At 38.2% G+C, this 10,836-nt stretch overlaps 1 protein-coding gene across 2 annotated transcripts in view; it reads right to left on the bottom strand.

The window, feature by feature from the left end:
- Nucleotides 1-2,712: 2,712 nt before the first annotated feature.
- Nucleotides 2,713-10,836, bottom strand: part of SIM1 (SIM bHLH transcription factor 1) — a 54,206-nt gene continuing 46,082 nt past the window's right edge. For both annotated transcript variants that reach the window (XM_027731862.2, XM_027731889.2), the window contains one exon: nucleotides 2,713-9,177. In XM_027731862.2, coding sequence (XP_027587663.1) covers nucleotides 8,447-9,177 — 731 coding nt within the window. In that variant the 3' untranslated portion in view covers nucleotides 2,713-8,446. The remainder of the gene's footprint in view (nucleotides 9,178-10,836) is intronic.

The following is a 10,836-nucleotide window of genomic DNA, read 5'->3' as shown; positions in this document are numbered from 1 at the left end:
ACAAACATTTATTCACATGTAATTTAATGCATATTTAGACATTGACATTTTTAAGTTTCCCTCTCAGGTGCATCTGATAGTAGCTTTTGTTATTATTTTCAAATAAAGCATATGTCCTCTGGTTTCAGTTTTCATCTTCATGTTCTGTTTGCAGGCCAAAAGTGACGAAGTTTTGTAATGCAGCTAAAGTAGCGTGTGCATTTGGTATGCTGAAAGCATCTATCTTTTGTCTGTAGCTTTTCTGAAAAGTTCATCACCTCCATTCCCTTAACCAATAGCTTTCTTGCAGCAGAACTAATGCCTGTGAGAAAAACATTGCAGGATCCTCAGTATGGCATTTATACCAGCTGTATAAAGAAGGGAAAGGGAAACGGGAAAGCAAGTGATGGAAACTGTTGCCAGATAGCCATTTTCCTCATGAAAAGGAAAACACAATTTTCAAGTTCAACAGAGGACACTTGCTGAGCAAGCTAGTTAACAGGATTTGTGAAATCACAGACCAGGACTTGAGGTAGAAGAGAGGAAAGGGAAATAGAAGGAGTAATTCCTGTGAGAGACAGAAAATGAGAGGACAGACTGCTGGAGAAAGGCAATGGCAGACTGTGGGTAGAGACATCTGCAAGGATGAGCAGACTTTATGATGGTGAGGCTCAGCTGCTTCCATGTATACACAGTCTTGCACCTGGCTTCTGGACCATAGTCTAGAGTGTTGCATGCATGTGTAGTGAGACTCCTGTTAACATCCATGAAAAAAACGTGTAGTCCATCAGGCTTTGTGGTGTGGTGGATAGCCCTTTTATTCACACAGGCATGCAGCAGGCTATTTGTGACCTTCTGACAGTCAGAGGAGCTGTATCAAATGAAATTGCTGATGCTGAAGCTCTGATGGCCACCATATGGGGATACAGGAAGTTCCTGATGGTATTGCACACTTTTATTACAATGGCCATGACAGCAGATTTCCTCAGTGCAGATCAACTTGCCAGTGAGCATAGAAACCAAGAGTGAATAGATACCAGTGATCAATATCTACACTTCAGGCACTAGGAGAGAGATTGAAGAGCATGGAAGTGGCAGGACTTGAAGTACACAGAGCCAAGGATGATACTCAGTTTTGTTGCAGAGCTTAACATGGAGAAACTAGGATTACTGTTATCCTATGGATGACAATGTGGTCTCATGACTGCCTATTTGACCTCAGTGTCTCTTTTTCAGTGTGGTCTTCAAAGACAGAGAATAGGTCAAAAAGGGGCACTTCTGATAGCCCTCACTGATGAAGAAAGAGAAAAGAGGAAAGAAAGAAAAGAAAGAAAAGGAGGGAAAGGAAAAAAGGAAGAAAAAGAAAGGAAGAAAAAGAAAGAAAGAAAGAAAGAAAGAAAGAAAGAAAGAAAGAAAGAAAGAAAGAAAGAAAGAAAGAAAGAAAGAAAGAAAAAGAAAGAAAGAAAGAAAGAAAGAAAGAAAGAAAGAAAGAAAGAAAGAAAGAAAGAAAGAAAGAAAGAAAGAAAAAGAAAATCAACACATGTTTCGCACAGCTAAAGAGCATAATTTGGGGAAAAGATGACACCATTTCCTGCCTGCATGAGAACCAGGGCCAAAATTCAGGCCAAGGAGAGGGGAACTGCCTAAATCACCCCGCTGGAAATGCTAACATCATGAATGCAGTTTAACTCAGTGTTGCATAGTATTCCCTAATCCCAGGAGAATCTCTGAGAACCCAGAGCCTACATCCATGCAGGAGCAAAGGGTCAGTGACACTATTGCATCTCCATTTTAGCAATTAATTGACTTGAGACTCAAAAATGGCTCTTCCATGCATCTTACATCCATCCCTGCTGCTTAAGTATTTGCTCTGTCTTGTGAATGGGAAATATGTGAATGACCACTTTCCAGAGAAAGCTGCTCTCATTGAACCACATGTAAGGGTCCCACTACTCTCTGGGACCATCTGTCTTGCAGTTGTTCACCTGCAGGGAAGAGACTCAATGACAGTATCTGAGAGGATGGGGTTTGATGGCTCAGAAACTGGTCTAGAAAGTAAGAGCTGTGACTCAGAACTCGAGCTCAGAAGGACCTAAACCCCAGACCAGACAAGGGTTGCAGGGGCTAAACTGCTGCATAATGACTCATTACAGGTCGATTGAAGTATACAGGCACACAATCCCAAGTAATAACCAGCTCTCAGATCTGAGTGTAGTTTAACATAACTTCTCACCTGTTTCTTTGTCAGAACTCCGCTCTTTGAGTATAGTATTTTAAGCACCTAATGGGCACCATGCTCCAAGTCAGCAAGCTGATTTGGCTGAGGCACAGGGATGAGAGATGGCTTCAAGAAACAAAGCGAACTATTCACAAAGTAGAAAATTAATGTTAATTAAGCCTCTATGAGTCAGTTCTTCCTGACAGAATAGTATTTGAGCAGATTCAAACATCTTGAATGGTGTGGAAGTATATTATCTGTGTCCTTTCGTATTTTGATAAACTTCACTCAAGATTCAGGGAGCACTTAGGATCCCCAGAGATCAAAATAAATTACTTTACCACGTCCCCTCCCAATTCTGAGAAATACTGTCATTAATTAAAATGTATTCTTGAAAATGTATCCTAGATAAGACAATCCTTAATTTAAAAATGTAGAAAAACAGACAAAAAATACATGTTGGTAGTTATATTTTAAACCAAAAAAAAAAATCTTCACATAATAAATACATCTTATGCACATTAAGTTCAAATTTACTTCAGAAAGCTATTTACAATATAAATAATTATAAATGGGAACACTTTGCAAGATAATGTTGACAAAGCTAAACTGTGTTTTCTACATTACATTCCAAAGGAAAACTACAGATGTTAAGCTACAATGTCACCAGACCCTTTACATTGCAAGGTATGGTATTTGAAACACTGGCAACCTCTGTCTTTTTTTCCATAAACGTAATCGTTGGTTTAAAGCAAATACGAAATGCCTCATCATGTCTCAAGTGCTTTTTTTGTTAGATTAGTATATTTTATGCACTGAAATATTTACCTTGGGAAAAAGTTGCAGTGCCCTAAAAGTACTTTTCCTAATAGACTTTATTTCCTTACAATGTAAAGGTACTAATGTTTTATATTGTGTGAAAAAGATTATTTCTTGCATTTCGAAACTTCCCACTGTATCAGTAGCTGAAAAGAAAAAAATAAATGCAGTCCAAATTGCAATAAATAAAAATGTTTAAAATGGTATTTGGAATCCTAGAACAATAGGAAAGCTTGAGAACTTTGTGTGAGATGGGAGGTAAATAGTGAATACAACCAGACAAAAAGCTTTTTTTCTTCCTGTATTTGATCTGTCCTTTCAAATACAGCTTCATAGATGGAGTCATAAATTAACTCTTTTCAAAAAGGGATGTATTCCTAGCAACTTAGAGCCAGATTTATCTACAGAACTCTTATATACATAAGCTAAATGCCACAGTGATGTTTAACCTCATTCCATTTTTTTCATTAATAAATGCTCCAAGAAAATGTGAAAGAGAATCACATTAGTGCTCTCACTGTTCTGAACAGAAGACTATTTACTTTTTTGATCTTCAAAATAACCCCTAAATCCTCAGCTACACCTCTAGCAAGCTTTAATAACACCAAACTGAAGGGTTACAGAAATCTGTGAGGTTTTTTGATTTGATTTTTCTGTCGTTGGGTTTGGGGTTGGTTTTTGTTGTTTGGTTTTTTTTACACAGCCAAAATATTTAACCATCAATACTAACTGCAAATAAAATAAAATAGGCTCTTCTCCACACTGCAGAGATGTCTGGAGTTAAGCCAGTATACCTACAGGAAAGCATGTTGATCCACCATTGTTCCTAATAACAAAGCCTGTATTGCCTTTAGACTCTTAGGTGTTTTAAGTAAACAGCTTGGAAAGACCAGAGCCTGAATCCTTTTGCTGCAAGACATTCACTATAGCCACCTTAAAACAGACATAGCTAAGTCTAATCCTGGAACTGTGTGGTATAATCCCCATTATACACAGCTTTGTATGCAGAAGGTCTGAAACCAATGCGTACGCCACAGCTTTGTTCCGTGACTGAAAGGTTATCTGACCTTTGGAACAGCCAGTCTGATTTTTTGGGGTGGCTGTGCCTTTTCCAGAAATACTATGCGGCTTTTTATTTTTTCCAACTCACTCAGCATGCTCACACAAATGAACATATGGTGGTTAACATACTTAAGGACATTAATGAATAAATGCTGCATGTGCAGAGGCAAAAATGAGATTCAGATAACAGTGATTAAAAGAGTTTAAAAAAAGCAGAATTTCACTGTGCAACCCGTGGCAGTATTGTGGACACATCAAAAAAGCAAATTAAAAGCTTAAAGCTTGAGAAACATTTTGGGGGCTCTTCAGTGCAGAGATGCATTCATTTTTCAAAACATGCTTAAATACTTCTGCTATAGAAACGCAGCCATTACAGCTATTATCCTCCAGTTTCCATACTCACATCTTGGGATTTAAGGAAAAAAAATTATAAAACAACCCCCAAACCTATTATCACGTCAGATTTTTTTTCCTCACACATATTAAGTAGTACCTTACTCCACAAATATTCCCATTTGAGTCAGTGGGACAAATTGCTGAGTAAGGTTCTTCTTCTAATTTAAGAGTTGATTTGCAAATTTGTCCAAAATCACAAACTTTATGCCTCTGGGGTGTGATTTTGTATCAAAGACTAAAGAGGTTTCTAATTCTTTAAACAAAAGAGATATACTAAAATTGTAATGCACAAAAAACATAATGCACCATCCACTGATACCAATAAGAAATGGTTTCAAAGACCGGTGGTCACTCTGTATTTGCAGTAGTTACAAAATAGTAATTTGGTGTTAATAGCAAACCAGTATTATGTAGAGAAATTATGCAATACAGCCATTTATATTGTTTCTGTTCCAAAACACAACATACATCCCTTATTTAAAGTGATAACCTTTAGTTGATGTGGTATATTTGAAACTCATTTGGTTCAAATGCCTTGCATTTTTCAATTTTACAAAATGTCTCTTTTCATCTGATTTAGAAAAGAAAGAAACATAAGAAGAGAAGAAGATATCCTTGAAGGATACTAAATGAAAATTTGTATTAAATAAATATGTAATGGAAAAAATAAGCTTTATATCATATTGAAAATTATACGTAATATGAGCTGCAGTGATATTATATGCTATAATTAAGATTGCAGACTTGCTTTCATGTAGCATGCGGAGTCTGTGTTTACAACATGCCATGTTTTCTATCAATTAAGAAGAAATTCCTGGCTATCTAAAGAAGCAGGATGGCAAATAAGTTGACAAAAGGCATCCATCTCTGGCATACTGTATTGAAGTGCTAAGGAGCGCCAGTCGCTGGAATCCCATGAGGGGTACAAGCATCAGCCTTCGCTTGTAGCACAAGGAGGCTGCATGTGGAGACATCTTGACTGATTTATTCCATTCATTACAGTGCATTTTGTTGCATTTGTAGTGGACTGGAATTATTGAAAATAACTACAGTTTGGGAAGTCTTATTTTGAGATCACTGTGAATAAGATTGGGGAATTTTTATTGCATAGCACACTGGATTTTTCTTCCTAGGTGAAATCATACAGAATACAAGCATCTTACACTGTGCCTGTTTGTTTTATAAGTCTTCTATTTTTCAAAGGTGCCTGTCAGAATGCAAATACAGCAGTGACCAAACTGAGGTTTCCTGACATTAGCCAGGGAACTGCAGCTGGTCTGCAGAACTCTATTGCCTTCTAATTAAAAGCTTGATAACAAGAGTGCTTGGAGATCCCAAGAAACTTGGGTGCTGAGAAAATCCCATTCATTCAAACAGTTTAGGAAACTCTTCTGTAATACAAAATAATATTGACACTTAGACTTATTTTTATATGTACTAGTAGGGATAATATGATACCATGTACCTCTACTCTAATTCACTTTGCAAATTGTATTTTAATACTGTTAAATGAGACTCCAAATACAAGTTTATTCATATTATTCATAGGAATAATATATATCCAGAATTAGATTTATCAAAAATACTTTCTTATTCCTACACTTTAGGAATATATACAATTGTTGGGCTGAAAGAAGTCCATTTTGGTCCATTACTTCCTCTGAGTTAACAGTTGTCAATGTTTTTCAATTATTTGCCTTGTTTTTATCTTAAACAAATAAACAAACAAAAATCTCTAGCTGCTGCTTTTTATGACCTTTGTTATTCATTTGGCAATGAGTCAAATCATTTTGTTCTCATTTTGCCTTGGCTATCATTCAATGCCCTGTCTCTCATTTCTGCTGGTAGTTTAGATAGTTTCAGACCATTATTTACCTCTCCTCTGTGCAGAGCTTGGTGCACATCAGCGACATTACCCCTTCCTCTTTTCCCTTACAAAGATGACAGACCCAGTTTATTTAAAGGTTTTATTAGATCTTTCAGTCTCTTTATCTTTTGTTGAGCTCTGCTCCACCTCTTCTATTATGAGGTTTAGATAATAAAGACCAGACTGTGTTGCTCTTCCTTGTGTTCAATGTGCCTTTCACCAGGAGCAATCACACTGCAGTCAACAAAGGTTGCTTATGGAGTAAGGTACTACTCAATTCAAGATTCACAATCTGCCTTGGAGTGATCAGGACTATACACAATATTCCAAGTTCAGAGAGGTAATTTCCTCTGCTTTCAAGTACATCTCTACTTACGTGGTTTATAATGTTATTATTTAGCTTTTGCTTCTGATTAGTTTTATTTGGAAAAAGATATTTTTAACCCACCCATAGCATGCTGGTTTATATTTAGTCCTATTGATGACTCAGTCCCATATGTTGAGCTTCTTAATGTTACAAATGAAAATAGTCCTAGTGCTAATCTCAGTAACCACCTCAAGTCCCTTTATCTCCACATTGGCATAAGAGGGACCAGTGGTCCTGCTCCCATTGCAGTCAACTTTGGAACCATATAAATGCAATACAAAGAAGAACAGGTCTAGCAACTGTGCCTAAAAATGCCCTATTTTACATTTTGAGCATATGTTTTGTATTTATTCTTTTCCAATCAATCAGTCTTTTTGTTCATGAAGTTATTAAAAATTAAAAAAGTTTCTCTGCCTCTTTTGATGTCTTCTATAACTCTAGGACAGGCCCTGATAATACTAACATTTTTAATACAATTTAATTGTTTGGAACACTGATTTCCTTCTGTACTTTTTTATGTACATATGACTGATTTTGATATCTCTAATATTTTCAGATATCCATTAAAATTTCTGCTGCAAGCAAGAAAAGAATTCATATTTCTTTTTTGAAATCACACCTATTACTTTATGTCAGAGTAGTTACAATTTTCTATCTACTCCAAAACTTTATCAGAAGTTAGACAAACCACCAAACAGGTTTTACCTATTCTCTCCTCTCATATTTTTACACTGGCACAATTACATTTGTATTTTACAGCAAAATTTCTACGATTTTATTGAGTTCCCTCTGTGTATCAAATTAGTTCTTAATTATTCAGCCATTTAGAATAACTTTTGCTTATTTTATAATTATTACTAAGTGGCATACACAGCTATAGAGTTAACTGTGTTTATCTTGGACCATTCCTAAAGCCAGTCTATTCTCCCTGTTTCTCCAGGCAATTTTCTTCCATTTCACTCCACTACTCATCTAGGGCAACCTTTCAAAAATATGAGAACAACCTCCCATCTCTACAGCAAGACGACCAACACCTTCGTGTTTCTCAAAACTACATTGAGAATGCCCCTCTCTTTTTAATACAGTAGAAGTAAATATTTGACCAAACTAGTCAGAAGGATACTGCTCATTTGACTCTTTTCAAATCAAGCATATGTAAATAGTTATGCATGTGAGTACACAAGGACCTAACAATTCGATCTCTCTCTTCTTTCTTCCCTTCGTCAGTCATGGATGCTTTATATCATGGAGCAGCATAACATGTTTGGTCATTGGGGAATAAACAGATCACCAGAAGTACACATTTTGGTGTGTATTTCAATGGAACACATTCCAATTTTCTGTGTTAAAAGAGTGCATAGCAGTTTTGTTGGCTGGGACCCATGCAGTTCAGAAGGTCCACCCTTGGCAGCGTTTCCAATCAACCACCTCTTACAAAATGTGCATAAACTGCTCTGTTAGCCTGCCCCAAACACTCCCGGCCTAGACCTCTTCTATCCTTTTCAGCCTGCATGGCACCAACTTTGAGTTTAGTTCCATTCACTCTAACCCTGCATGTCAGTGCATGTTTTTTAAAGTAATGTGTGTTAACTAACTTATCCCCCAAACCTTAGGTACTTTTTTCTAGTGCACTGTGGTATATGAAATGCTGGTAAGGACAAGGGCATGAAAATATGTATCTTCCAATTAGATCTCAAAGGTTATTTTTAAAGCCCAACAGTTTTCAGAAAAAAACCTGTCAGCTTCCATTCGTTATTATAACAGATGTTCCCTTGTGTCCTTGTGCTGGATCTTGCTGCATCCTTAAGTGAGAAGTCACATCAAAGTGTGATCCATTACAGCCTAGTGAATAGTTTCTAATTGTTTCAGTGTCATATAGATGCTCCAGGGCATATCCAGTTAGTGTGTAAGCATGCTTATCAAAGTACTGCCTGTGGGAGCTGTAGTAATTTGGAGAGGCTGCTGGGTGGTCTCCTTGCGTTTGATGAGGGGACATGTCTGAATGCAGGTAGTCTTTAGCAAGTACCAAACTAGGTTTTGATATTCGGTCAGAACTGGGGCTGCTTATTCTAGATAGTGTTGTGGGGCTGTTGTCATAGTCATTTTCATGTGGGCTCATAATCTTTCCATCTCGCTGCTGGATGTGTTCACAGGGAGGAGTGTTGGCAACTGTTGGGACACGGCAGACATCCCCTGCCAACTGCTGCTGAGGGTAGTTTGCAAAACAGATAGCATGCTTCTTCCCTGTGCCATTAATGGAGACCAGCGGGTCGGGAGTGGTTTTCCGCAGCTGTAGTCTGTTTTCTTCTTCTTTAATCATTTGCTGTGTGGCTCTTATTAGTGTTTCGATTTTGCTGGGCTCATGTGGGCTGCTCTGATATTGCTCAGTACGGTATCGGTCACCTGATTCACTGGCAGAGCCAGGATCAGGTGAGCTAACAACACTGTCCTCATCCCAGTGTCCTCTTCCTAGGAAAGAGAGAAAGGAGAAAAGCATTGAGGTCTAAGGAGGGGCAAGTGATCTTGCAGAACATGTAATCTGTACCTTAGTTTACAGACAGAAAACCAAGATGGAGACAAGTGACTCATAACAATGACCAAAAATGACCATTGTATACCTCTTGCTTTTCAGTGGCAAATTCTGGTTTCCAGTGTCTCTGCATGGAACAAGCAACACAGTTGGAAATATACAAAGAAGACATCTAAGTGCCTCAACACAGACAGTCAGTGCCACCTGATACACTCTAGGGTAACCAAGCACCTGCCCAACAGGTATGGTACCAACTCTACTGGACCTCTGTCTTCTGAGGCAGCTAGAGGTCATGCAGAGTACCTTAGGGCATGTCAGAGTGCCTTCACTGCCAGTGTTCAGACCCCTGACTCCTCCCTCTTTGCATCAACAAGGTCTAATGAATAGAGGCCATAGTAAAACCAAAAATCTCAGGGACTTAAAAATGTGCAGTATTCTAGCATGTGTTCCTAGGTCTTTCCAGGATAGACAATGTTGATAAATAGCTTGGGGTCATGTAGTGACTTTATGCAGGTTACACAACAATAAATAACTACAAGTACTGAAGCAATTCTTCTTCAGGAGCACAAGAACCCATAGCTGTTAGAGAGAGTTACTATAAAAACGTGGTGTCATATCCCAATGCATAAATATTTCCTTTTGGAATGGGAAAATATAAGTACATTTTTACTTCTCTTTAAAAAATAAGGCCCATAGACATATTAGAGAAGGTGTTCAGCTTGCAAGTAGCTGAAAGGACAGAATCAGACCTGTCAGTCCTCACTAGGAAGTGAGTGACCCCAAAACCTGAGTAGCCAGCTAAGGCCGCATTACGATCTGCTGAAATACACACCTGCAGGGAGGCCTGTAGGACCTGCACACATTACTTAATTATGTCTTTGCCTTGGCACATACAAAGTCCTCTTTGAGGATGAGACCCTTTGAGTTGGTTGACAGTACTCCTCAAAGGAAACACATTTTCAGATTAGCACAAGGAGCTCCCCCTGTTCTGTGTTGGGTCAGGTCATACAGATCTATTAGGGTGGCAGAACACTACCACTGTGTTACAGAGTTCAAAACAAAACATATCCTGCCATTTTCTGAGGGAAGTACTGCACTATGGAGTATCATGGCATGAATTTATCCTTCACATCCTCTTAAGATCTGGACTTAAAATGCCAGAGCTTGGAGGTAGAAGGGAGCTCCAGCCACTGGACTGCATGGTACATCCAGCACTCCTTGATGCACTGGGAATCTGGTCAGATGCAGCTCTGAACCACATGCTGAGTATATCTCACTGCACAAACCATATCTGCACTGTCCTAGACTCCCTGAGTATGACCAGAAACACATGGGCTCATATGCATTACCTACTGGTCAGATAACCGTTATTGTAAGGTGACCCCAAGCCAGAACTAACAGAATATACATTAAAAGAACTGAAAAAAAAGAAAATATTTTCAGCCCAAAGTAACTTCTCTGACGGCAATGTTCACATATTATTGTCCAAGAGTTTAATTTGTGAAAAGCCAAGATTTGAAACCTAATGAAAATGGCACATTTGCAAGGGAGGCTGAGATGTTACTCTCCTCAACTAAGACCCACGCCAGGTTTTTCTC

This window comes from Pipra filicauda, unplaced genomic scaffold (assembly GCF_003945595.2).
Source record: "Pipra filicauda isolate LSUMZ 115617 unplaced genomic scaffold, ASM394559v2 scaffold128_size5466820_pilon, whole genome shotgun sequence".
NCBI classification, from domain to species: domain Eukaryota; kingdom Metazoa; phylum Chordata; class Aves; order Passeriformes; family Pipridae; genus Pipra; species Pipra filicauda.
Note: the sequence above shows the minus strand (reverse complement) of the source record. Positions and strands in the feature narration are given on the sequence as shown.